This window comes from Oncorhynchus tshawytscha, linkage group LG11, assembly GCF_018296145.1.
Source record: "Oncorhynchus tshawytscha isolate Ot180627B linkage group LG11, Otsh_v2.0, whole genome shotgun sequence".
NCBI classification, from domain to species: domain Eukaryota; kingdom Metazoa; phylum Chordata; class Actinopteri; order Salmoniformes; family Salmonidae; genus Oncorhynchus; species Oncorhynchus tshawytscha.
In genome coordinates this window covers 21,279,584-21,301,065 of record NC_056439.1, presented here as the reverse complement: position 1 = coordinate 21,301,065, position 21,482 = coordinate 21,279,584, and the positions used below count along the sequence as shown (strand labels likewise).

Below are 21,482 nucleotides of genomic sequence, written 5' to 3'. Positions count from 1 at the left end.
CGGTGCCTTTGGTTGGCTGAGGATAATACTGTAGTCAGCCTATTGATGCAGTTACCAGAGTTCTTTGGTGTTTTCTTAGGCTGCCATGCTGCGATTAAGGCATCTCGGTGGAATGAAAGCTATAGAGGAATGGGAGTGAGATGGAAAGAGGAAGGTAGAGAGAAGGAGGGCAGAGAGAGAGGGAGAGAGAGGGAGGGCAGAGAGAGAGGGAGAGAGAGGGAGAGAAGGCAAAAAAAAAAGAACGAGGGTATAGTAAGGAGTGTGGTGTGAAGGTAAGGGGAATAAAATGAACATAATCTGGAGCCTTAATAATGGAAGCATCTTAGTGTGAGAACCTTGTGTAGTTCAAAGGGCCGCGGCTGGCTTTAGAGCGCCAGGCTAAAACAGCACGAAGATCCCAAGGTTATCTCTCTAAGCTCTGGTGAACAGGACGGACAGGTTTGAAGTGGGATTTACCCTCCCTTGTGACCTATCCCCCGCAACCTCTCTCTCGCCCATCTCCCACACGAACGCACATACACAGTTCATAAGTGTGAGCAAGCAAACACACAACTGTGCATACACACACACACTTTGTTGATCTCTTAGGTGATCATTGGAACACATACCGTAGAGAGAGTAGAGTAGATTTGTACACTCTAAGAAAATAAAGCTGCTATCTAGAACCTGTACCCATAGGAGAACCCTCTGAAGAACCCTTTTTGGTTCTAGGTAGAACCTTTTTTGGTTCCAGATAGAACCCTTTTAGGTCCCATGTGGAAAGGGTTCTACAGTACATGGAATCCAAAAGGGTCATACCTAGAGGGTTCTAACCCTTTTGTGGGGTTCTACTTAAGGGTTCTAACCCTTTTGGAACCTTTTTTTTTCTTCAAATGTTTTTGTTGTATATTTGCTTATTGACTTATAATTTTCTGTATGAACATTCCCAAGTCTTTGTGTGTGTGTGTGTGTGGACGTGTGATAGGTGGCTACACAACAGCAGTGTTGAGTGAGTCAAAGAGTCTTCCTACTCAGATCGGATTCATATAGGATTTATTGGGTCCTGGTACCTTGGTCGTACTACCATGACTCATGTCTACTATTACAGAGCACTCTGCTAAACTCCAATGGCGCCTCGTCCCTTTCCCCTCCACCCCGACCAATGTAATAACCGTATACTGTGGAGTGTACACCATGAGAACAATTCATAATCAATTACCTCGAAAAATAAGGGGCTGGGAATTGTCTGTTACTCATATAATAATTAGCTTTATTATTGTCCTCCCTCCATAACCTCCCTCCCTCTCCTCCCCAATCGCCTCACAAAGCGTGACAAATAGAGCCTAGTTGGTCTCGCAATAACACGGGCCTCTCTCTGCATTTGTCTTATTTCCAGGCTAGCGCAAAAGGCCTGGTGAGAGAATGAATGTAATAATTTGATGGCCCCAGCACTTGTGACATTAATCGTGCACTGTCTGGCGATTGGCACTTCCCCAGTAATTGTACATGGAGAGGCTAGCCCCCGTCCACCTCCCTCCCTCCCTATCTCCCTCCCTCCCTCAGCCACATGCAGCCGAGCCAAGCGGGTGCACTGCAGCCTACTATAATAGCCGTGATTTAATTTAGCTATTTAACCTGTAATTCCAGCAATATTTATTGAGGAGCGGAGGGGAGAAAATTGGGCCATTAGCCGGGTGAGGATGAATACATTGAGATGAAAATGAACACTCCTAACTGGTAGTTGACCTTCGCGTTTTGTAGACGTTTTTTTAATAGCGCCGGCCACAGTAATTACTGCAAATTGAATCATAGTGAAAACTGAAATCATTCCGTAATGAGCATTTTTATTCGTTGCTGCACACTAAGGCCGCCAGGGCTGTGTAGTGGTGTCTCTCTCTCCCTCTCTCTCTCTCTGTGTGTGTGTGTGCACGTGCGTGAGAGAGAGAGAGACGTTCATTTACTAGGAGATGGTAAATTTAACGTCCTGGCCTCTATTTTATCCTGGTTGTGTTCTGTCAATGGTGTCAACCTGTTTCAGTTCTACATGCTTCCTTCTCCAGATTAATGCCATCCTTACTGAACGCTGCTCTCCTCACATCATCATGCCTGAGCATTCCCCCTCAACACGGACCAGTCTCCTGCTTTTTGGCTTGTTTGTTTTGTTTGGATAGAGGGATGGAACTGGCTGCCTACAGGTCATTCTCACCCCCCCCTCGCCCCATCTCGTTCTCCTTCTTTCCTTCCCCCTTCTGCTCCCTTCTTCTTCTTCAGATGTTTATTTTTTTGTTGACAGGCTGGAGAAAATGAAAATGGGATGGGGGAAGGGTAATGTGCCAATTTATTTGTCACCATTGTCTTGTGTTTTTTTTGTCTTGACGACATATGGCTGCTCCTGTTAGATGTGGGGAGATGCAGATGGGGGGGGGAGTCTGCCTTTAAATGAGGCAGCGGCGCTGACATGAGGCTTTTTGAAGAGCGCACATCACAACACTCCAGGGACCAACAGCAGGGGAGCTCCCACAATGCAGTGCGGCAGGCAGGCAGCTACGTCCCCTTCTCCTTTCTCCAGCCACCCACCCACCCACCTCTTGCCTCCCTGGTTAGAACAGAACAGAGCAGAGCTATACAATGGTATTAATCATAGCAGGGTGCAGGGCTGGAGCGGAGTCTTTTTATGTGTCCCAAATGGCACCCTGTTTCCTATATAGAGCACTACTTTTGACCAGGGGCCATAGTACTGTACTATATAGGGAATGATTGCCATTTGGAATGCCTTTTAACAGAATGCATACAGTCCTCATTTACCTTCTGCCTCTGTTTCCTGCCCACCAGCAGTCTCTGAGGAGGAAACCAGACATAGGCTACACTGTCGCGAACCCAGATCTGAATTGTGTGTGTGTGTGTGTGTGTGCGTGTGCGTGTTTGTGAAAGAGAGTTTCCATTTGTCAGCAACTATAGGTTTAATTTACACACACTCACAGACAAAATGCATTGGCACACACACACACACACACACACGTGTATATATACTTTTTGTGTTTTTTTAATGCAAAATGATTTGCATTGATATTTAGTTTCCCCCCCAGAATTGAGGAAAGTATGATATGTTCGTCCCCACACACACACACACACACACACACACACACACACACACACACACGTGTAAACTTGTCCCTGTATCCCAAAACCTTGATTAATCCACTCTATCTGGACAGACGGGAATTATGTCTGACAATTACATGTGTTTGATGTGCTCTTCTGGCGGCTTTCAAAATATTATATTTATTACACACACACACACATGCACACACAAAGAACACACACACACGCACACACAAAGAACACACTCACACACGCACACACAAAGAACACACACTCACAATCATATACTTGAAATAATATATAAAAAGATGCTAAATTATTACATTGAGGTTTCATAATATTTAGTTCCCCCTCAGAGTTTAGGAAAGTATTATAAAATATATTCTATTTAATTCCAGATTTAGGGCATTCCTGCCCATATTTATAATTTCAATATTTAAAAACGGATTATTGAACAATTATTAAAATGATGAAAATATTTAATAGTCTGAGAGGAAATAAGAATGACAGAGTTTTTTTTATACCTCAATCACTTTTTAAAAATTCAATGGATGGACTACCCCTCGCTCACAGATCCAGCAGCCAACACACTACGCACTATTCATATCTCCTCCTCTCCCGCTCTCTCCCCTCCCTTCCTGTCTCTCTCTACATTCCTCTCTCGCGCTTTCCCCTCTCTCCATCGTTCCCTCTCCCTCTGTAAGCCATCCAACAGCCCTCCTGCCAAAGATGTGTGTGAACGCGGGCCAAACCAAACACAGGCATCGGGCCAGCCCAACACGGCACGCTTCCACTGATAGAGTGAGAAAGGGCTTCCAGAACCAACCAGGGCTGTTACAGGACGGCAGACTTCTTTACGTTGGATAATGGCTTAATGACAGCCTAAATGAAGTCCCCACAGTAAAAACCAATGTCAGCAAATGAACACCTCATTAGAAGATCCTATAGAGCCTTTTCTCTTCCCCTGCGCAGCTTCCTCATCAGTTTAGCACCCCGATCTTCTATTGTGTTGTCGAAGAAGATCTCTCAAATTCCAGGAGATTTTTGGGGGGCGGATGGTGCCCTTTGTCAACAGCTATTACAATTTGGTTCTGCAGTCCGTAAAAAAATCCCACTCTCTTTCTCATTCTCTCTCTTTCAAAACACCACACAAACCAAGGCTTATAATGACAAGTGAATGCAAATTTGCCAAATGAATGAAAATGAGTATTCTGTTGTTTTTTTCGCCCTCTGTCTGTCTCCCTCCTCTTTCTCTCTCCCTCCTACGACTAAAATTATATGGAGTCATGATTCTGAGCTTTTATTTTAATCTCCTAAATTCGGTCGGATAACAATGAAAACCCAACAGTGGCGAAACTTAGTCGCGGTTATTTTGTGTGATTCACGTACAAACACAGACATCCAATTTACTGCATTCTCCCTCATTTTCATTGCTTGGAGAGAGGAAATGACTGAGATGTGATTGGTTAGACATGTCACAATAGAGGAAGTTAGCTGTGTGAGAAGAGAAGGCTTTGTAAATCACCTGCTTTGAATAACACGATGATCCTGCCAGCCTGCACAGTGATTGGTCAATGTCTCATGTCTCCTTGGCAACTCATCTGTGTTGAGACTATAGGGAATCTGGGACCTCTGTCTCTGCTGTGTGTGTGTACGTGTGTATATGTGTATGTGTTCATTCACGTGTGTATAAGTGTATGCCTGTGTGTGTGCATTCAAGCAAGTGTGTGTGTGTGCTCCTAAAGCCCATATTGGCATGCAGCATTTGACACGGCCTGTTTGGAAACCTAAGATCGTTATTAGCCATAATTTCTGGCTAATTGAATCAGGGGCTTAGCGTGGAGCGAGGCCGTGTCCATGGGTGACACACACTGTGGTGTCCCCTCTCTCTTCCCACACTCTCTCCCCTCCCTCTCCCCACACTCTCTCCCCTCTCTCTCCCCACACTCTCTCCCCTCCCTCTCCCCTCTCTCTCCCCTCTCTCTCCCCACACTCTCTCCCCACACTCTCTCCCCACACTCTCTCCCCTCTCTCTCCCCACACTCTCTCCCCTCTCTCTCCCCTCTCTCTCCCCTCTCTCTCCTCTCCCTCTTCCCACACTCTCCCCTCCCTCTTCCCACACTCTCTCCCCTCTCTCTCCCCTCTCTCCCCCACACTCTCCCCTCTCTCTTCCCACACTCTCTCCCCTCTCTCTCCCCACACTCTCTCCCCTCTCTCTCCCCACACTCTCTCCCCTCTCTCTTCCCACACTCTCTCCCCTCTCTCCCCTCTCTCTCCCCACACTCTCTCCCCTCTCTCTCCCCACACTCTCTCCCCTCTCTCTTCCCTCTCTCTCCCCTCTCTCTCCCCACACTCTCTCCCCCTCCCTCTCCCCACACTCTCTCCCCTCTCTCCCCACACTCTCTCCCCTCCTCTTCCCACACTCTCTCCCCTCCCTCTTCCCACACTCTCTCCCCTCTCTCTCCCCACACTCTCTCCCCTCCCTCTTCCCACACTCTCTCCCCTCCCTCTTCCCACACTCTCTCCCCTCTCTCTCCCCACACTCTCTCCCCTCCCTCTTCCCACACTCTCTCCCCTCCCTCTTCCCACACTCTCTCCCCTCTCTCTCCCCACACTCTCTCCCCTCCCTCTTCCCACACTCTCTCCCCTCTCTCCCCACACTCTCTCCCCTCCCTCTTCCCACACTCTCTCCCCCTCTCTCTCCCCACACTCTCTCCCCTCCCTCTTCCCACACTCTCTCCCCTCCCTCTTCCCACACTCTCTCCCCTCTCTCTCCCCACACTCTCTCCCCTCCCTCTTCCCACACTCTCTCCCCTCCCTCTTCCCACACTCTCTCCCTCTCTCTTCCCACACTCTCTCCCCTCCCTCTTCCCACACTCTCTCCCCTCTCTCCCCACACACTCTCTCCCCTCCCTCTTCCCACACTCTCTCCCCTCTCTCTTCCCACACTCTCTCCCCTCTCTCTTCCCTCTCTCTCCCCTCTCTCTTCAACACTCTCTCCCCTCTCTCTTCCCACACTCTCTCCCCTCTCTCTTCCCACACTCTCTCCCCTCTCTCTTCCCACACTCTCTCCCCTCTCTCCTCACACTCTCTCCCCTCTCTCTTCCCACACTCTCTCCCCTCTCTCTTCCCACACTCTCTCCCCTCTCTCTTCCCACACTCTCTCCCCTCTCTCCTCACACTCTCTCCCTCTCTCTTCCCTCTCTCTTCCCACTCTCTTCCCACACTCTCTCCCCTCTCTCTTCCCTCTCTCTTCCCACTCTCTCTTCCCTCTCTCTTCCCTCTCTCTTCCCACTCTCTTCCCTCTCTCTTCCCACTCTCTCTCCCCTCTTTCTTCTCTCTCTCCCCTCTCTCTTCCCACACTCTCTCCCCTCTCTCTTCCCACACTCTCTCCCTTCTCTCTTCGCACACTCTTCCCTGTTCTCTCCCCTCTCTCTCCCTGTTCTCTCCCTCTCTCTCCCTGTTCTCTTCCCTCTCTCTCCCTGTTCTCTCCCCTCTCTCTTCCCACTCTCTCTCCCCTCTCTCTTCTCTCTCTCTTCCCTCTCTCTTCCCACACTCTCTCCCCTCTCTCTCCCCTCTCTCTCCCCTCTCTCTTCCCACTCTCTTCCCACACTCTCTCCCCTCTCTCTTCCCACACTCTCTCCCCTCTCTCTTCCCTCTCTCTTCCCACTCTCTCTCCACTCTCTCTTCCCACTCTCTCTCCCCTCTCTCTTCTCTCTCTCTCCCCCCTCTCTCTTCCCACACTCTCTCCCCTCTCTCTTCCCACACTCTCTCCCCTCTCTCTTCCTACACTCTCTCCCCTCTCTCTTCCCACACTCTCTCCCCTCTCTCTTCCCACACTCACTCCCCTCTCTCTTCCCACACTCTCTCCCCTCTCTCTTCCTACACTCTCTCCCCACACTCTCTCCCCTCTCTCTTCCCACACTCTTCCCGTTCTCTCCCCTCTCGCACCCTGTTCTATCTCCTCTCTCTCCCTGTTCTCTCCCCTGTCTCTCCCCATCTTCTCTCCTCTCTCTCCCTGTTCTCTCCCCTGTCTCTCCCCATCTTCTCTCCTCTCTCTCTCTCTCTCTCTCTCAAATCAAATCAAATGTATTTATTTATTAAAACCCCAAACAGCAAGCAATCCAGGTGTAGAAGCACGGTAGCTAGGAAAAACTCCCTAGAAAGGCCAAAACCTAGGAAGAAACCTAGAGAGGAACCAGGCTATGTGGGGTGGCCAGTCCTCTTCTGGCTGTGCCGGGTGGAGATTATAACAGAACATGGCCAAGATGTTCAAATGTTCATAAATGACCAGCATGGTCAAATAATAATAATCACAGGCGGAACAGTTGAAACTGGAGCAGCAGCACGGCCAGGTGGACTGGGGACAGCAAGGAGTCATCATGTCAGGTAGTCCTGAGGCATGGTCCTAGGGCTCAGGTCCTCCGAGAGAGAGAAAGAAAGAGAGAAAGAGAGAATTAGAGATAGCATACTTAAATTCACACAGGACACCGGATAGGACAGGAGAAGTACTCCAGACTGACCCTAGCCCCCCGACACATAAACTACTGCAGCATAAATACTGGAGGCTGAGACAGGAGGGGTCAGGAGACACTGTGGCACCATCCGATGACACCCCCGGACAGGGCCAAACAGGAAGGATATAATCCCACCCACTTTGCCAAAGCATAGCCCCCACACCACTAGAGGGATATCTTCAACCACCAACTTACCATCCTGAGACAAGGCCGAGTATAGCCCACAAAGATCTCTCCTCTCTCTCCCCGTTCTCTTCCTTCATTCTTCCATTTCTCTTCCCTCTCTCTCCCCATCTTCTCTCCTCTCTCTCTCCTCTCTCTCCCCACTCTGTCTCTCTCTCTCCCCATCTTCTCTCCTCTCTCTCCTCTCTCTCCACACTCTGTCTCTCTCTCCCCATCTTATCTCCTCTCTCTCTCCTCTCTCTCCCCACTCTGTCTCTCTCTCTCCCCACTCTGTCTCTCCCCACTCTGTCTCTCCCCACTCTGTCTCTCTCTCTCTCTCTCCTCTCTCTCCCCTCTCTCTCCCTGTTCTCTTCCTTCTCTCTTCCATTTATCTTCCCCCTCTCTCTCCATCTTCTCTCCTCTCTCTCTCTCCTCTCTCTCCCCACTCTCACTCTCTCTCCTCTCTCTCCCCACTCTGTCTCTCTCTCTCCCCATCTTCTCTCCTCTCTCTCCCCACTCTGTCTCTCTCTCCCCCATCTTCTCTCCTCTCTCTCTACTCTCTCTCCCCACTCTGTCTCTCTCTCTCTCCCCACTCTCACTCTCTTGCCTCTCCATGCAGCAGCTGTTTCACAATGGGAGTTTGTCCCATGGAAAACAAGATCATTACTCTCTCCCTTACTGCTTCTTTAAAACTCCCACCAACTCAGGGAGAAGAAGCCCACAGTCTCTTCTCGTTATACTTAGGGAACTTTTCTCTCTTGGAGAAGTTGAGTTTTAGTCTTTACTTTCTTGGGCTTGGTAGTAAAGTGAGAAATGGTCATGGTGAAATGGAAGTCTGTTCTTGGGAGAGTAATGGTAAAGTGGTATCTGTCTGTCTGGTTGAGGGAGGCTGGCAGTACAGAGGTTCCTCTCTACAGTGTGAGAGGATGTGATATCTTTATTGGCGGTGAAGCAGTTCTACTTCAAGTCACGATCCAAGTCCGAGTGTGAGAGAGAGCAGGTGAGTGGTGGTGGTGGTGGTGAGTGAGTGGTGAGTGAGTGGTGAGTGAGTGAGTGAGTGAGTGAGTGGTGAGTGAGAGCAGTGAGTGAGAGCAGTGAGTGAGAGCAGTGAGTGAGAGCAGTGAGTGAGAGCAGTGAGTGGTGAGTGAGTGCAGTGAGTGAGAGCAGTGAGTGAGAGCAGTGAGTGAGAGCAGTGAGTGAGAGCAGTGAGTGAGAGCAGTGAGTGAGAGCAGTGAGTGAGAGCAGTGAGTGAGTGCAGTGTGTGAGAGCAGTGAGTGAGAGCAGTGCCGCAGGTTTTTTCTCTCTCCCACTCCCTCGTTCTCTCCTTTTTTTCATATGGAAATGGGAAATAATGGGGTGATTAAATAGAGCTGTATATTAAAGTACAGCTGACATTAGAATTAGCATAATGTGCTCTCGCCTCGGGCTGCATACTTTATTTGCCATCTGCGTCGGACTCCTTCCCCCCGGGAGGGCACACACTGAACACTCCTCAATAAACTCACGGCCCACTCCACTACCTCCCTCCGTCACAGGGAGTGGATGCTGGACAGAGGCAGACAGTGATTCTCCTTAATTGTGGGGTGGAAATGAATTAAATGAGCATTCGGCCCCCTGATGACTTTTGTTGTGAAGAAGTTCGACAGTAAAGTGGAGTGTGTTGTTTACACCCAGGCAGTTTAAAGCAAAAGGGAGAGAGATATAGAGAGATATATAGAGAGAGAGAGATAGAGGGAGAGAGAGAGAGATAGAGGGAGAGAGAGATAGAGAGATGGAGGGAGGGAGGGAAATAGATAGATAGATAGATAGATAGATGAAGAGAGAGATAGATAGAGGAAGAGAGAGATAGAGGGAGGAAGAGGTCAAAGAGGGGCAGGTGTAGAAAACAGATGCCTTGGTTGTTTTTCAGTGTTTTTTGTTTCCTTTATGGCGCATTAGGGCTTTGAAAAGGACTTGACCATAAAACAACATGGAGGGGGAGGGAGGGGTGGAGAGAGGAAATATGGGAGGGGGTTGTTGTCAGGTGAAGTAAGGAAAGTGTGTTGGGGGTTGAGGAGTTTGTATGAGTGGGGGTGGAATAATGTATTTGTGTGTGTGAGAGGGCTTCAGCGAATTGTTTGTGAGTGAGTGTGTGTGCGTAGTGGGAGGGGGTAGTTTAATGTTGGTGGAATGGGGAAGGGGAGAGAGGGAGAAACGGGCTGGGTGTTGGTGGGGGGGGGTAGGTTAATGCGTAGCCCTTCAAGAGTCCTGAGATGCCTGAGGCGGTGTCTATGTGTGTGTGTGTGTGTGTGTGTGTGTGTGTGTGTGTGTGTGTGTGTGTGCGCGCGTGCGTGTGTGCGCGTGCGTGATAGAGTGTATACTGTGTCCACTATAATTAAGTGAAAGGGTTTACAGGGCCAGAGCTTCAGTACTGAGGTGAGCAGCTGTTCCTTGTCTTTTCCTTAACACACATCAGACACACACACACACATACAGTAACACACACACACACACACACACACACACACACACACACACACACACACACACACACACACACACACACACACACACACACACACACACACACACGTCAGACAGACAGACAGCCAGCCATTAACATATCATAACTTCCCCACACAGCTCCACGTATAGCAGGGAAAACGCTTTCACACTCAGACCTTTTCAATGCAGCATTCCTCTAAGTGCTAGGAGACATGGCAGGTTTAAAAGTTTTCTGTCCAGACAGATTGATTGAGCCATTCTTTGAGCTGACACGCAGATGACGATAATTGATAGGATGCAAATCTTAGTGTTAAAGGGGGGAAAAAATAGTAAAATTGTAAAATTGTTTTATATGAACGTGAAGGTTACAGTGTAGTATACGTTTTACGACATTTTCAGACATAATGTAGAAAACAAGTAGTTCTGTGTATCGTACACTTTTGAAGATTTCCTTTGGTCTGTAGCACTGAAATCAAATATAGCCATGTGAGTTTTTCTTAACGGATGTGCATTCTAAATGCACACGATTCGCAATTTTGCATAAATGTTTTCATCCTTTGTTTTCAACCCAAAAAAATGTTTTCATCATAAGCAGCCCTATAACATTTTTGTTAGATTATTTTATTCAAATAACAACAAGACGGATTCACATGTCTGTGACCTGAATTGACTTTGTATTCTGGGTCGGACATCCCTGTTACATCTGCATTGTGTCGCCGTGTTCACTATCCTTTCTCTGCAGCTCTCTACCCTGTGGACCAATGACAGGCTAAACTCATTTGACACACTACATTGTAGAACAGTGGGACACTCTGGCCACTCAAATGGCGTGTTTGATCTGGGAAATATGTTTCTCGATCCTTTGTGAGTGGAGTATTTCACACCTCGTGTACATACACTCAGGCACTAACCTCTGAATCAAAACCCGAAACAATTACAGCAGCATATGTTTTCCTCTGTATTCTGAACTTGGCGCATTAGGTCAAAACAGAAAGCTTTCATTTAATAAATGAAACTAATTTCCAAGAGCACAATTACCATTTCCCACTTCATACATGTGTTTTCCCCCAATCCCCTAGGAGTGTGGCGCCCTGTGTTTAGCATCCGTCTCCACTGTACTGGCTGGATATTCTGCTTGTTTGTGTCGCTGCGGTAACGAGTCCCCACAGTAACGAGTCCCCTTTGCATTACCAAACTGCTTGTGTAACTCAGAGGCTGGGCCTTCAATTAGTCATGCTGGTTAAAGGTAGAGAGCTATGCCGAGCACCAGGCCTAGAACACCCCCCCCCCCCATCTCTCTCTCTCTCTCTTTCCTCCTCTCTCTCTCTCTCTCTCTCTCTCTCTCCTCCTCTCTCTCTCTCTCTCTCTCTCTCTCTCTCTCTCCTCTCTCTCTCTCTCTCTCTCTCTTTCCTCCTCTCTCTCTCTCTCTCTCTCTCTCTCCTCCTCTCTCTCTCTCTCCTCATCTTTTGCTCTCTCTTTCCTCCTCTCTCTCTCTCTCCTCATCTTTCTCTTTCTCTCTCTCTCTCTCACTCTCACTCTCTCACTCGCTCTCTCTACTCCAACAGTATTGGTTTAATCACAGCCAAAGCTCTGTTTACACTTTCCAATCCCTATTGATCTTAGAGGAATCACTAAGGGAATCAGGACAAAGCAGCTTTTGGGTTTAGTTCCTAAGATATGTGCTTTGATAGATGGATGTCTGTCTGTGCTGGAGGAATTGTCACATTTTCATCCTGAATTTGTGTGGGTGGAATGGACCCAGGGCATATTTTCACATGTTCAGGACAGTGAACCAGGGAGGCCTTAGTTGTACTATAAAGTCAATGATGACAGAGTCAATATTTGAGCCCTCGTCTTAATGTGTGTGGAGAGTTATTCCATTTAGTGACTCTCCCTTTGCGATGTTGAGCAACAGACACGGCGAAAGAAGTTATACCACTCTTGGGATTTCTTTTATTTGATCCTTTATTTATGCTGGAATTCCCATTGAGGTCACAATAGAAACATGGAAAACATCACCCAAGATTTTCCTCAAAAGCTGTGAAGTATCATCTGCCATGAGTTCTTCAATTTGCATCTAGAATGACACAAAGCACCCTGTGGATGTCAGTTAAATACCAATGACTTTAATACCAAAATTACAACCCCAAAACCAGTAAACATTTGTTTCAATCTCTCCATCCGTATTCTCCCTCTATTAGCAGTGGTTTGTCTTGATGCACCACCATATTAGTGTTTAGTTTCCTCCCTTCCCTTTTCTTCCCTTTTCCTCCCTTTTCCTCCCTTTTCCTCCCTTTTCCTCCCTTTTCCTCCCTTTTCCTCCCTTTTCCTCCTTTTTTCTTTTATTTGTTCCCTCGCGGCACTGTGCCTTTATTGGTTGGAAAGTGATAAGAGTTCCTTAAATCACACTTTAAGTTGTACTTTCCTACTATAGAGCCATATTACTTTGGCGTCTCTTGTCTCCGTGACGATTAAAGTCCCTCTGCTTGGGGGACTTCATGGGTTTTAAAGACACACACGCACATACACACACACACACACACACACACACACACACACACACACACACACAGAGACAAAAACGTGCACACGTGCACTTGCATGGTGTAATAATTCAACGATTTGTAAGGAGGAGAGATTAAAGAGCACTTAAACCGGTGGATACAGTGTTCCCACCTCGGCAGTCCAATCCACAGTCACTATGGTAATGCACTTGTCAAACGCCTGATAAGTGCGTCCCATTTATGTGACAACATGATGTTTCCACCACTAGAGGTATTAGGCAAATATGATGCGGATAACAAAAGTGTGTCCGACAGTTCTTTCTCTGCAAAGTTCCACTCTTTGTATAAATGAACACGTGACCGGGTGATGGCCACGTTTCTCAGCGGTGACTTTCCTCCGTCCTGCAGCTGTCAGACATCCACTTGTGCTTGAACTGTTTTACTCTGTCGTGCTGTTCTCCTCATGTGCAATATGCTTTTTGTAAGGAGCTACGGCGTCTGAAATACAAACACACTCACCACACATCCATTTCAAGGAGAACACCACTCAAAAACATTAGTCCAATTGGTCCGCTGTTGATGCGGTGCCCAAAATGTTTTGCATGTTAGCGTTTACGTTTTCAGGATGTTGGACTTTCAAGAAGCAAAGTGTCACTTGCCAGATCGTCATGAGGATGCATTTTGCGCCATCATGATGACGTGACGCTTGATTTTTACTGACTTCCAAATACCTTTATACACAAATCTAAATAAAACTCCTCAGATAGATGTAAAGTCACTGCCATTTAATGAATTGTAAAATATGTTTTAATCATTTTCCTTTCTGGTGTGTGTTTCTCCTGTGTTGCAGGAGGAAGGGATGAGCCTTCAAGCTACATCTGCACCACGTGTAAGCAGCACTTCCCCAGCGCCTGGTTCCTTCTACAGCACGCCCAGAACACCCACGGCATCCGCATCTACCTGGAATCCAACCCCTCCAGCGCATCGCTCACCCCCCGCATCACCATCCCCGGCCCCCCCATGGGCCAGGACTCCATCCCCCAGTCTCCCCTCACCAATTTCCTGGGAGAGAGCAACCCCTTCCACCTGCTGAGGATGACCGGGCCCATGCTCCGAGAGCCCCCTCCAGGCTTCATGGAGAACCGCGGAGGCCTCCCCAACACACCTCCCTTCGTCAGCCCCCCACCCCGCCACCACCTGGACCCCCACCGGCTGGAACGCCTTAGTGCCGAAGAAATGGGGCTCATCTCCCAGCACCCCAGTGCCTTCGAGAGGGTGATGCGGCTAACGCCGATGGCCATCGAATCCCAGTCCATGGACTTCTCCAGGCGGCTCCGGCAGCTGGCAGGGAACAACAACGTGGCCACCCCTCCTCTGTCGCCCAGCCGGGTCAACCCCATGCACCGCCTGCTCAACCCCAACCCCTTCCAGCCCAGCCCAAAGTCTCCCTTTCTCAGCACCCCGCCCCTGCCGCCCATGCCCCCCAACAGCACCACCCCGCCCCAAACGCAGGCCAAGAGCAAGTCATGCGAGTTCTGTGGGAAGACCTTCAAGTTCCAGAGTAACCTGGTAGTCCACCGGCGGAGCCACACCGGGGAGAAGCCCTATAAGTGTCAGCTGTGTGACCATGCCTGCTCCCAGGCCAGCAAGCTGAAGAGACACATGAAAACACACATGCATAAGTCTGGTTCCATGACAGGACGGTCTGACGACGGGCTCTCCACCACCAGCTCACCGGAGCCGGGCACCAGCGACGTGACAGGAGAGGGCATGAAGAACCGAGATGGAGACTTCAGGGGTGAGGGCGAAGAGGAGGAAGAGGAGGAGGAGGAAGAGGAGCCGGAGAACGAGAGCAGGCCGGAGTCAAACTTCAGCATGGACAACATGGAGTTCTACCGTAACCGTGAGAACGGCTCCAAGCTGCCATCAGACGAGAAGAATGCCCTCTCTCTGGGCAAGATGGTGGAGAGCGTGGGCCTGAGCACTATACAGCAGTACAATAACTTGATAGTCGACAATCGTAAAAATCGGATGCTCTTCTCCAAGAGGGGGTCCGACGGGCAGCGGGACACTGGGGATGAGGACTCTGTGGTGGGAGAGATGGAGAGGGAGCACCATCACCACCAGATGGAAAGGGACCACCAGAAGCCCACGGTCAACGGCAGGAACTGTGGCTCCGGCGACTCTTTCTCAGGCCTGTTCCCCCGCAAACCCACTCCCATCACCAGCCCCTGCTTGTCCAACTCCTCCAACAAGAGGATCAAGATTGAGAAGGACCTGGAAATGCCCCCGGCGCCCCTCATCCCCTCCGAGAACGTCTACTCCCAGTGGCTGGTGGGATACGCCGCCTCACGACATTTCATCAAAGACCCTTTCCTGGGCTTTACCCACTCCAGACAATCTCCCTTTGGCACCTCCTCTGAGCACTCGTCTGAGAACGGCAGCCTGCGTTTCTCCACGCCTCCCGGGGACCTCCTGGATGGCGGCCTGTCGGGGCGCAGCGGCACAGCCAGCGGGGGCAGCACTCCTCACTTGGGGGGCCCGGGACCTGGCCGGCCCAGCTCCAAGGAGAGCCGACGGAGCGACACCTGCGAGTACTGCGGCAAGGTGTTCAAGAACTGCAGCAACCTGACAGTGCACCGACGCAGCCACACGGGAGAGAGGCCCTACAAGTGCGAGCTGTGCAACTACGCCTGCGCCCAGAGCTCCAAGCTCACCCGCCACATGAAGACCCACGGGCAGATGGGTAAGGAAGTGTACCGCTGTGACATTTGCCAAATGCCCTTCAGCGTGTACAGCACTCTCGAGAAACACATGAAAAAGTGGCACGGGGAACATTTGATGACCAACGAGGTCAAAATTGAGCAAGCCGAGAGAAGCTAAGCCAGATTTTCCTATTTTGCCTCTTTCGCCACACATTGACTTATATATTTAAAAAACAAAAAATACAAAAAGGGGTAGCTGGATACTCTTTTTCTTAAATATCGAATTTTGGGTTAATTTTATGTTTTTGCCTGAGAAACTGCCAACCGAGAAAAACAATTAAACAAACAAACAGATATTAACAGCACCAATTGAAGCCGATCTAAACTGCCTCATTTGGCTAAAGATCATTTTTAACGGTCGGTCAGAGGCTGAATTAAATGATAACATATGTGGAGCCTTTAACTGTGCAATAATTTCTGTATTTATTGGATTTTGTAATATTTTGGCATGTGCAGGTACGTTTTTATTTAGTCATTTTAAATTTGTTTGACTTTTTATTTTAATTGCTGGGATTTGATTTGTATTATTTTTCAACCCAGAGGATATCCTGAGATTTTTTTGCAGACAAAAAACCCAAACATTTGAATACTCTTTAGGCCGCTGCTCATAGGAAATTGTATATTTAAAGCTACACGTGTAATTTCTTGAAGAGAAGCCAAATTGAATCTTTTAATTTTTAGAAAGCATAACTGAGAAAGCTATTTTTTGTTTGTTATATTACACGACAGGATATACGCACGCGGACAACAATCCTTTGGCGTTGTGGCGCGAACTGACTTTAAAACATGTCAATCTAATTAGATATGTAGCACTGATTGTCAATTATGACGGTAAAACCTAAAGAGAACACCGAGGTTCACAAACCCTGCCTCTTCCCAAGTAAATACATTTATTAAAAAAGAAGGAAGAAAAATAAACCGGTTATCACAAAGGCAGCTGCTTAGCGGTACCTAGTACCAACCCGGACTGAAACACGCTAGAAAAACAGAGCAACTGCTTATTTATTCCTAAAGAAGAAGCCCCTCACAGTTCTCTCACACTGTTTACATCTAAACAAGCCTGTCCTAAACTCACCATAACTCATCCTAAGCACAACATACCTGCTATGACAATGCAAGTACTGATGGTTTTTTTTGTTTTTGTTTTTGTAAAATCTTTTATCACACAGTTGTAGGATGGCTAAACCGTCGGGCTAAACTGCGCAGCTTTATAACGAGAGAGAGCAGGGAGATCTTAGGGTGAGCTATAGGGCCTCTTTCCTCTCCTTTATTTTCCCATTCACCCACCCCCCCCCCTTCATTACCATTCCGTGGATGAGTTGAACACACTTGCCCATGCCTACCGATTACACCCTCCCCCAATCCCCCTGTCCCTTGTCTCTGATACTCACTCCCTCTCACTCCTCTGCCAGCTGACTATTAAAACTCCCAGTACTATCACTAACTCCCTGTCGGACACTCAGCACAGAGTAGCATCACAGAGAGTCTCATCACCCTCAGTCTCAGTCAGGCTGCAGTACCTGGTCAGCCATTTCAAACTGCATTACGGTAGATGCGTACTTCAGGGACGCTGTATCTTTTAAATGTCCTCTTTTCCCCTGTTTTGATCACCATTCATATTTAATGTTACTCTTGGTAATCATTTTTTTTGTAATCAAGTCCATATGTCATCTACTGCATTGTTCAGTTTAGGAAGGGGCTGGGTAGTGGTGGTCACAGCCGTGGCGGATTAGAATGACATAAAATGGATTGAAATATTATTGTTAATAACTATTACATTCAGTGACAATGTTTATGATATCACTTGAAAACAGCCCTATGCATTTTTTTCTAGAAATATCTAGCAATCGTTTTGAAAATGAATTTATACTGTATAGTAAAAACTCTGATTGTATAGTGTGCCATAGTCAAAATGTTTATGATGTTGACTTTTTCTTCTGGCTAAAAATGGTTAAGTCCCCTGTGAGACAGAACCAGTGGCAGTTACTTAGTGATATGCAGACCAGTAAATTGCACAGTTCTAGATACATACAGTGTCTGTAGAAGTCTGTTGAGCGTGTGCCCAAACAGTAAGACTATTTTTTCTTTCTTTCCTCATTCAGGGCTCCCTGTGATGTGTAGTTGAACGCATTCTGAGAGAAGTAGCAACTCTGACACACACAGAATGCACAGCTGAGTGAGCTTTTTAGGAAAGATTTTTCGGTCTTCAGCAAGCACCAACCTTTGCCCAAATCACCACTCCCTGTTATTTTGAATAATGTACCCCCGTCCTACCCCCCTGTTCCGATCCCCCTCAAGTTGACCTTTGACATCCAAGTATTTTTATTTTTTTTATTTTTAGAATTGAGGTAAAAACATGTCATTGAGAAGAAATAGAAAAACATGAACAGCTCTTTGCAGATGACCCGCACTTTATGATTTGTCTATTTTTATGATTTTTTTTACACACAAAAAAAGAAAATTGAAAATACGGCTTCTGAGCAAGAAATTACTTTGACTGGATTTATTCGGCCTGGGTAACGGGTTCTAGAGTTTGGAATCAGTTGAGATTGAAGTGCTAGCATTGCTATAGGCGTGGCTTTCCCAATGCTGGCACTATAAAAATGAGAAATTAATTTATTGGGACAGTTTTTGTACTGCCATTCAATTTGACATGAGTGTGCCTTGAATACTGATCTTCCTATTCACCGTCTCTCAAGACAAATGCAACACTTTTGTGAAGCAAAGGAATTGAACATAATGAAAACAATGTATCAAATTTATGCGTCAACTTAGTTTCTAATTTGATTATGAAATGTCAATAGAATATCAGAGATTACTTAAAAAAACAAAAAAATTAAACAAAGCTGCATTTAGGTTAGGAGTACTCAGCACAACATTGGTGTGTCTGTGTGTGTATATATGTATGCATATGTACATATAAAGGCACAAACCTATATATAGATATATATCAAATTCTTCACTTCAGGACAAGACTGCGTCCCTAGATAGAAACATGGTCAGAGTGGATTGTTATACCACACAATAGTCAAGGAAGAGACTGGACAAAAAAATCAGGAACTGCAGAAACAAAACAAAAAATAATTTAGTGCACTCTGTCTTAAAATACGTTTACAGTATTGAAACAAGTACAAGGGTCAAATAATAATTGTGTGTATGTGTGTTTTTAAAAAAAAGAATTTTTCTTTTCAAGTTTGCTTATACCGTTTCTCTGAATGCCATAGTGGCGATGTGTATATTGTTTTTTTTTGGTGACGGGGTTTTAGTATATATAAATATACTGTATATGAATATATATTACATTTTTCTTGTTTACTGTAAAAGTATACCAGTATTTGTAATATTGGAGAATGCCTGGGCATTTTACAAAAATAGAAAAAAATGTTGTTTTTTAAATTTTTATTTTGCAGTCCAATTTAAATTGTGGGTCTCTTAAAATGTTTTTGTCACTGTACCTGTAAAAGTCTTAAGTTTTAGTAACTTTTATTCTGCCTTGGGTGTAATAATAATAATTTTAAAAAATGAATTAAAAAAAGTGAACTGTAACAAACTTGGATGGGGGGGGGGTGGACGTTCTGGAAGTTTCCCTTGTAGAAACTATGGAACATTGTTATTGCTTTGCAGGAAAATACTGACATTCCTGATCTGTATCTATTGATCTTCTCCTGGAATGGATATTCTTCATGGCTGGTTTGAAATACATGTGTAGGCACTTGCTGTCGTTCTACAGAAGCTTGTATTTTTTAACTTGTATGTGCATCCTTTGTGAAAAGGGGTACTTTAAGTACCTGTATGTCATTATCTTATTTGGGGGAGGGGGACAACATTGCAACTTCAAGATACAACTCACAGGCTGCCACGATATATTTTCTTTCATTTGGCAGGATAAAATAGTGCAAAAAAACCCCTGATGAATTTGTATTGTTGAAATGAATCTTATTGTACAGAAGGGAAATAAAAGGTTGTTTGACATCCTTTTAGCGACAAAAATACACAAGTAGATGTTTTTGTTTACTATTGTATTGGTTGTACATATTGTTCTATGATTACCCTGACATGTTTTGTTTTCATTTTTTATTTCATTCTTATTATAGTTTGTGTTCCAACTGGCACTGGCAGTGACCTCCCCTCTTTGCGGTCATCTAGCTACCCTTTGACCCTTGACCTTTGTGACCTGTGTGTCAGTTGTACAGGCACCTGACCTGCCTCCCCACAGGTTTCTCAGCATGAGAAGAATAGAGCACAAATACAAACTGTTACAATTCCAAACGTTTTGCTCTTTTTTTTTTGTCTCTTTTTGTTTCCTGTAAATGCTAACTCTTCTGATATGTCCCAGCTCTGTCCCTTCAGTCAGAGAAGGGACATATATAGCGTGTAGAAAAAGACACACACACACACACACACACACATATATAGAAGAAAAACAGAGGAAAGTCTCTCATGAAGTGCAGGGACATTATATATCTGGATACCATAGTTCGACTCCTACACATACGACTCACAGAACCATGTAGTGTACACAGAGCAGCCTTGGCTGGATACGATCAAAGCTACAAGCTACATTCGCCTCAAACCATAAGTTATAACTACAGGCAGTTAGTAGCTACCGTACCTGACCACGATACGGACACCTATCAATCAGTCAGAACCAGGGTGTGTATTCGAAACCTGCTCACTTAGATGTACAGAACGGTTCTCCAACTGTTTAGCAGCACAGAGCTCCCATATCTGTGCTTTATCATCTTTTGAAATGTTTATGTTTCCTCTCAAATATTGGTGCTTTGATATGTGCTAAGAGCTATGTCCTGTTGGCTGCACTGTTTGTCCACCCATGGGCACCGTAGACAGAACACCAAGCAGAGCTAAGCTATGCTGTTGATTGTGTTCACTTTGTGTAAAGACATCTTCATGGAACACTGCCCTGTCTGTGGGTGTATTCAGTTAGATTTCCTTCACAGAGGTTCAGGTCTAATAGGCTATGCAGATTAGCCCCTCTACCAGAGAGACAGAGTTGACGTTAGTTACGAAGGTCCTGATTATGAAATGACGCTTTGCTGCTGTTCACTCTTTAGGTTTCACATTCCATAATTTGACTATTTCCTTTTAGAAATGTTTCTCATGTTTGTATTTAAAGAATAATACAGGGTTGGGTTGAGGACGTGGAAAAATCTGTCATTTTTTGATATGTAGTAATGTCCGGATCGGGGACATACAGGGGGAGGGCTGGAGGCGTTGACTAGGGATGTTATGCTGTGTGTGATGTCAATTTATTTAAATACGTTAACTGATTCTTTAGGCTGCGATTGGCTGTGTTGTCTATGATGTCACTGAGGTGAGGACAGCGTTCCGTCGTTCTCAGGCCTGATGAGTCCAATGCCATTGGTTCGTTACAGTAAACATGATATTCAGACACCACATGGCCTGTCTCTACTCTGTTTATTTGAAACACATTAGGAATGTGTATGTTCACCACATTATGCAACACACACACACACACACACACACACACACACACACACACACACACACACACACACACACACACACACACACACACACACACACACACACACACACACTCTCTCTCTCTATCTCTATCTCTCTCTCTTAATAAGTAATGCAACTTCTGCAATTTAGAAATGGAAATAGTATACATTGAAATGAAGAAATCGGACATTCAATTTGGGACTGGATTCAATCCGTGTGGAGGCAGATCTGCGTTATAGCTCGATTGAAATGTAAAGGCAATGTTCCCGCGTTCACAGAGACTGCATTCACTGTAAATGCTGCGCAAGCCGGCTCAACTGGAAGTGACCTTTGCGTTTTAATGCGGCTCTTCAGCGATACAGATTTGATTTGGCCCTTACAAAATAACACTTCACACGTTCCCTCCTCACCTGAAATCCTATGTGCGTTAAAATAAATCAAATACCATCGCACTGATTTTAGTATTTTCAATCAAAATCACT

The 21,482-nt window shown here is 46.3% G+C and overlaps 1 protein-coding gene across 3 annotated transcripts in view; it reads left to right on the top strand.

The window, feature by feature from the left end:
* bcl11ba (BAF chromatin remodeling complex subunit BCL11B a) overlaps positions 1–17,983 on the top strand; it is a 62,473-nt gene extending 44,490 nt beyond the window's left edge. Inside the window, exons 3-4 of one of the 3 annotated variants that reach the window (XR_002950761.2) lie at positions 13,599–16,752; positions 17,616–17,983. Coding sequence is in view for 2 of the 3 variants with exons in the window: in XM_024400999.2 (XP_024256767.1) it covers positions 13,599–15,631 (2,033 nt within the window). In the remaining variant the exon portion in view is untranslated. Of the gene's footprint in view, positions 1–13,598 lie in introns of all 3 variants that reach the window. The other 2 variants (XM_024401000.2, XM_024400999.2) reach the window with 2 other exon arrangements.
* The last annotated feature ends 3,499 nt before the right edge of the window (positions 17,984–21,482 follow it).